General features: G+C 40.6%; 1 protein-coding gene across 1 annotated transcript; it reads right to left on the bottom strand.

The window, feature by feature from the left end:
- Window positions 1-1325: 1325 nt before the first annotated feature.
- LOC130462990 (uncharacterized) lies at window positions 1326-4412 on the bottom strand. Its single transcript, XM_056831998.1, has one exon. It carries the CDS (start codon window positions 4410-4412, stop codon window positions 1326-1328), a length of 3087 nt encoding a protein of 1028 aa, XP_056687976.1.
- Between the last annotated feature and the right edge of the window lie 2401 nt (window positions 4413-6813).

The raw sequence follows: 6813 nt of genomic DNA, 5'->3' as shown, positions 1-6813 counted from the left end.
GGATCTTGGGAGTTAAGTGGCATACATCAGGTGAGCTAATCGCCCCTTGACTAACGCATTGGCCTTCCCTCCAATGGCTGGGCCAGTGCCTTTTCAGCCTAAAAAAAAAAGATAAGTGTATATGTAATGGATTTCACCTTTATTTTTTACCGAATCCATGTGGATTGCCTACGTATCCCATGATAAGGGAATCAGGTCAAAGCGTAGTTCAGGATATTACGAGGCTTGCTTTTCTAACTAATATATCTGAAAGCTATCTTACTCATACTAGGATACATCATGGATCATACGATCATCAAAATACTAGACGTAATATTTCTTAAGCTGGTCAAGGTTGGTAAAATGGAGGAATTCGTCGCCGTTAAGATCGACCAGTTTCACTGCCCCTGCTGAGGTGATGTGTTTGACCAGAAATGGGCCTGACCAGTTAGGCTTAAATTTCCCACGAGGATCATGTATTGGAGCCCGATTCTCTTTCAAGACCAAATCTCCTTCTCGAATGCCCCTATCTCGCACTCTTTTATTGAAAGCTCGCGCGATACGTCGTTGATAAAGTTGGATGTTGTTTAGGGCCTCCAGCCTTCGTTCGTCTGCTAGGGCCAGCTCGTCGTACCGAACATTGAACCATTGATTTTCGGATACCTCGCTTTCATTCATAACCCGGAGTGATTGAATTTCGATTTCCACAGGAAGGACAGGTTCCATTCCATATACTAGAGAATACGGAGTAGTCCCTGTTGGAGTTCGAATAGAAATTCTATACCCCCAAAGGGCATATGGTAATTTGTCAGGCCATTCCCGGTTTTTTTCTGTCATTTTTGCAATTATCGTTCGAATGGTTTTGTTGGCGGCTTCAACTGCTCCATTGGTCTGAGGACGATAAGGGGAAGACTGATGATGTCTAACCTTATATTTCTCAAGAGTTTCTTTTAAGTGCCCTTCAAAGTGAGAGCCGTTGTCAGAAATGATTTCAAAAGGCACTCCGTAGCGACATATGATGTTGTTGATCACAAATTTGGAGACTTGCTTTGCCCCTAGCTTTGCATATGACGCTGCTTCAATCCATTTCGAGAAATAGTCAACAGCAACTAAAATGTATTGGTGTCCGTTCGAGGCTTTTGGGTGAATTTGTCCGATGATATCTATACCCCAACTAGAAAACGGCCATGGAGAAGTGAGATTATGTAAGGAGGTAGGTGGCATGTGATTGAGATTTGCGAAAAATTGACATTTCTTGCAAGTCCTCACAAAATGGACACAGTCGCTTTCTAAAGTGGTCCAATAATAACCTGCTCGCAAGATTTTTCGAGCTAGCATCCTGCCATTCATGTGCGGACCGCATTCACCACCATGGATTTCTCCCATGATCTTTTGTATTTTTTTTTGTCAACACACAATTGTAGAGTTCCATCAAAACCCTTGCGGTACAATCTATCTTTTAGTATTACAAAGTGAGCTGCCAATCGCCGGATAGCCAATTGGTCTTTTTTATGACTCTCTTTAGGATATCGACCGGTGATTAGAAAATTTTTAATATCAGCATACCAAGCATCTTTATCATCTTGCAAAGTCAATGCAGCAACCATATGTTCAAGGTTGACTACCGGTGAATCACTTTCCTCAATAGTCACAGCTCGAATTTTTACGTTGTTTTCCCATGTTAAATTTACCGCTAAGTTTGCTAATGCATCCGTGAAACTGTTTTGCTCCCGGGGAAGATGCTTGAAGTCAATATCTTCAAAGTACGGAATGAACTGTTGGAGATACTCGGTATACATTTGTAATCTCTCATCTCGGACTCTCCATACTCCAATTGTTTGAGAGATAATGAGGTTAGAATCTCCATATACTGTGAGGTATTTCGCCCCTGCCGCTAAGGCTGCCTTAACGCCATAAATGCAAGCTTCGTACTCTGCCGTGTTATTAGTCGTTGGAAAACTCAATTTCACAGCAAAAGGGATATGAATTCCATAAGGATCAATGAGCAAAACACCCGCGCCATTGCCCCTTCTATTAGATGCTCCGTCAAAGTACATTTTCCACCTAGATATCCCAATGTTGAGTAAATGTTCATCTGGAAACTCGTCATCAAATTCATCTCCTGATATTGGTCCATCAGCCAATGCTTCAGATATCGCCCTTCCTTTAACGGATTTCTGGTTTACACATTGAATATCAAATTCTGAAAGCATTGCATGCCATCTCGCGAACCTCTCAGTGAGAATTGGTTTCTCAAAAATGTACTTGATAGGATCTAGTCTTGAGATAAGGAAAGTTGTATGAGCCTGTAGATAATGTCGTAGCTTCTTAGTGGCATATATGAGGGCGATGCAAGCTTTTTCTAAAGGATTGTATCTGGTTTCATATTCCAAAAACTTTTTGCTGAGGTAGTAGATGGCAATTTCTCTTTTGGTGCCTTCTTGGTATTGAGCCAATAACGCTCCCATGGCAGTTTCTGTGACTGTGAGATATAAAATCAAAGGCTCTCCCGGCTTGGGTGACATTAATACTGGAGGATTAGAGAGATATTCCTTCATTGAGTCAAATGAGGCTTGGCATTCTTCATTCCATTTTTTTGGAACATTTTTCCTCAACAGCTTGAAAATCGGTTCGCATCGAGTGCTCAGTTGCGATATGAACCTGCTAATGTATTGAATTCTTCCTAGGAATCCCCGAATTTCTTTTTCCGTTCTTGGTGGAGGAAGTTCTTGAATGGCTTTCACTTTATCGGAATCGACTTTGATCCCATCTTTGCTGACAATAAAGCCCAACAGTTTTCCAGAAGTAACTCCGAATACGCATTTTTGAGGATTCAATCTCAAATTATATTTTCTAATCCTGTCAAAAAATGACTTTAATGCACTTATGTGCTCCCCTCGATCGTGGCTTTTGACAATCATATCATCCACGTATACTTCAACCGTATCATGAATAAGGTCATGTAGAATTGTTGTTGCAGCTCGTTGATAAGTGGCCCCTGCGTTTTTTAAACCGAACGGCATTGCTTGGTAACAAAATGTTCCCCATGGGGTGATGAATGACGTCTTGGGCATATCGTCTTCTGCCATGAGTATTTGATTATAGCCCGAGAATCCGTCCATAAATGAGAACATGACGTGCCCCGCGGTACTATCCACCAGTACGTCAATGTGAGGCAAAGGGAAGTAATCTTTTGGTGATGCAGCGTTTAGATCCCTGAAGTCGATACATACTATGACCCTTCCGTCTTTTTTGGGAACTACCACTATGTTAGCCAACCATTCAGGGTGTTTGATTGGTTTCATAAAATTGGCGTCGAGTTGTTTCTGGATTTCTTCTTTGACTTTTAGACTAACTTCTGGTTTCATCCTTCGGAGCTTTTGTTGCTTCGGCTTGCTGTTGGGATAAAGAGGAATGCGATGTTCGGCAATGTTACGGTCAACACCTGGCATATCTGCATATGACCATGCAAATACATCTACGTACTCCCTAAGCAATGCAATGAATGCAGTTTGTTCCTCAGGGGAAAGTGAGGATCCTATTTTTACTTCTTTTACACTACTATCAGTGCCAATATTTACAACTATTGACTCTTCTATGGGCATCATGCATGACTTAGGCTCATCGAAAGATTCATTATCAGATAATTCATTATGATCAAAATTAACTTCTTGCATGCAAATATATTTAGGTTTATTAACACACTCAAGGTCTTCATTTTCAGAATAATAAGACTGGGTATGAAGGGATGATTGGCTAGACGATGAACTATCGGTTTCGTAACCTTCCGAGGCGGAGGAGTGGGTAAGGTGTGGATTTGAAAGATGCTTGGGGATTGGATCACCTAAAACGGGTGGAATGTAAGCTTCTTTGTTCTTGAGGTGGACATTGCCTTCACGCTCAATCCTTGTATTAACCGGTAGAGTAAGCGCCATTGGATCAAAATTTCCTTCATTTCCAAAGTTCGTAAATAATTGCCTCAAAACTCCTTGCTTCAAATATTCGATCCAATCAATGTTCTCTTTAGGCTTAGGTTCCTTGTATAACCATTTTTTGATTAATTCCTCATCTCTAGCTTCAGCAAAGAAGATTTCTAGTCCTGGAAGTCTCTGCTTCTTAACTGGGTCATACCATGGTTCAGGAAATTCGTAGTAGGGCTCGGTATCGTGTTGTAATACAAATTGCCCATTCAATGTGAGGGATGGTTTCTTAATGACGTGGAGGTCCTTGCTTGGATCATACCCCAAACCATAGCGATTTTGCTTCTCCATAATGGGGATTGGATGTTTCATGCCTTTGCCGTCACGACCTAAACCTTCGCCTGGGATATATCCCATCTTCATCATCAATTGAAGGCCTTTGGTGAGGGGTTGAAAGGTATTTGTTTTTGGGTCTTGGCTTGAAATATTTGGGTGTAGAGGGTGGTATGTCATTTAGCGGGGGATTGAGGCTTCAATTCAAGGTGATATGCACTTCAAGGTTTTCACCTAAACACAGAATACCCAAGGTCAAAATCATGAGAGAAAGAAGATAGGAAAAAGAAAAATAGAGATAATAATAAAAGAATGTGAATGCAGGAAGCGAAAGTACACGATTTATTGATTTGAAAATTTGACTTTTTTTTAAAATAACGTCATACTTTTGAAAAGAAAAAAAAAAAACTTCTACGGAACCAGAAAGATTGTTGGAATTTGACTCTGTTAGATTAGATAGGTGATTGTTAGAGGATCACAGTTGTTTCTTTTATTTGTTGGATAGTAACACGTCGTTTTGCTGTTTTTTGGCGTTCATCTCCATTCCACTTATGGTATCCGAATGATTACTTCTTACTCCTAACATCAATAATAAGGAAAATAAAATAAAATAAAAGAGTAGGGCTTGTATCCCTTTTACATATTTCTTCCGTATTGAACGTGTGTTTCGTGATAGGATTATGCACTCATGTTGTTTGTGCTAACATGCCCTTGTGAGTCAAGTAGAGTTCTCCCGTATCTTAAGAGCTTTGGTAGGGGCTCTTTTCCTGTTGAAAGAAAAAATTGTTAGTTGTTTAGGGTCGCACCCGAAGGTTGCCTACGTATCTCCACGTGTGTAGTCATTTTGAATAAAGTCTTATGAGTATTTGTGCATGTGATAAGCAGAGAATCAGACCCGTCGTAGTTCTGTACTAAATAAAAGTATTGTTTTGGTTTATTTAAGCAGCTGAACTCATAATTTGAGTTGCCTACATACCCCCAATGACATAGGTAGGAAGTGTCAAAGGAAGAAAAAAAGAAATATGAAGGGTGTTTGAAATGAGGGATTTTAGGGGATCAAGCTGCACGTAGTTCTCAAATGGGGGATAACGATTTTTGTGTTTTTTGGTTTTTTTTGTCTTTTTTTTTCTTGACTTTCTTTTGTTTTTTGGTTTTTTTTGTTTTTTTTTTGTTTCATTACAACGCCTTAGCTTCTTTCAGACAGGAAACGCATGACAATATTCCTTCCTTGCTTTCCCTGGTGTCTTAGACCTTAGATGAACCTTTGTCGGCCTTCTCTTTATGTCCATCAAATTCAAGAGCGTATAACTATCTCGCCCATGTCTTGCAGACCTGAGCAAATGCCTTCTTAGTGTCTTTGTCAATTCTATTCAGGAAGATATGTGGTTCCATAATCGATTGGATGGAGGTCACAATAGTCGCGGGCGTTTCCTCATTGTTACTATTCACGGCTAAGTTCTCGTCATCCATCCAAATGGGCTTACACTGGTTGATCGATCTGCAATATCGGGGTGGAGGATCCCTTGATTCTGCCAAAGTTAGTCGTCCCATCTTTTCACTGATTGGTTCACGTGTCACAAGCTCAATGGGATCGTCTTCATTTGAACAAATTGACAAAACATTTATGGATACTGATTCTTTATGACTCAGGTGTGATATTTTAGTAATCCGGTTAATGCGTAGACGAAGAGCGTGGCATTTGTCAGTTTCATGCCCATGGAGTTGATGATAGTGGCAATATTTATGGAGATAAGGTCCAATGGAGTCAGCTCTTGGGCGACGACGAAGTGGTTTGATAATTCCCTTGTCAAGGAGTCCTCGAAAAATTTCCGACGGAGACGACCAACGTCGTGATGAAAGAGGTTGGAAGTGGGTTTCTCTTCGTCTAGGTCTTGTAAGTTGAGAGTTAATCTCCCTCTGTCTGGGTCTTGCATGGACAGAATCAATAATTCCACGATCAATGAGGTCTTGAATTTCACACCGGAGATCATAAAATAAGTCAGTTATGTGACCATATTGATTGCAATAATCACAATATTTCTCCATATTCGTTTCAAGTGGAGGCAAGGCATGTACATATCCTTTTATTCGGAGAACTCCTTGTTTGCGTAACCGGCTACACACCACACTTAAAGGTTCATCAATTTGAGCAAACACTCTTTTTCTTGACGACTCGGTATACGGGTTCACCTTTGGTCTTTCGTCAAGTAGCTTGTAACTGTCAATGTCAAAGCCGTGTTTTTCCATATGACTGAGATCACCATATCTTATCGTGACCATGCGACGATAATAGTAATCATTAAGGTTCCTTAAGATTATCAGCATGAACTCTCTATCGGTAATGGAGTGTCGGAGCTTAGATCTTTTCTGGGAACATCTAGAGCAGAAATGAGAAAACGTCTCATTATTTGTCTGTCTCGTTGCAATCAACGCGTGTTTCTTGGTATCTGTCTGCCTGAACTCGCGAGACCAATCAACGAAAGCTTGTGCCACCTTTTCCCATTCTTGTCTAATAAGTGGGTTCAGAGTGCAGTACCATGACAACGCTGGTCCTTTTAAACTACGATCAAACAACTTAGGG

This window comes from Spinacia oleracea, chromosome 6, assembly GCF_020520425.1.
Source record: "Spinacia oleracea cultivar Varoflay chromosome 6, BTI_SOV_V1, whole genome shotgun sequence".
Lineage (NCBI taxonomy): Eukaryota > Viridiplantae > Streptophyta > Magnoliopsida > Caryophyllales > Amaranthaceae > Spinacia > Spinacia oleracea.
This window is presented reverse-complemented; position numbering and strand designations above follow the sequence as displayed.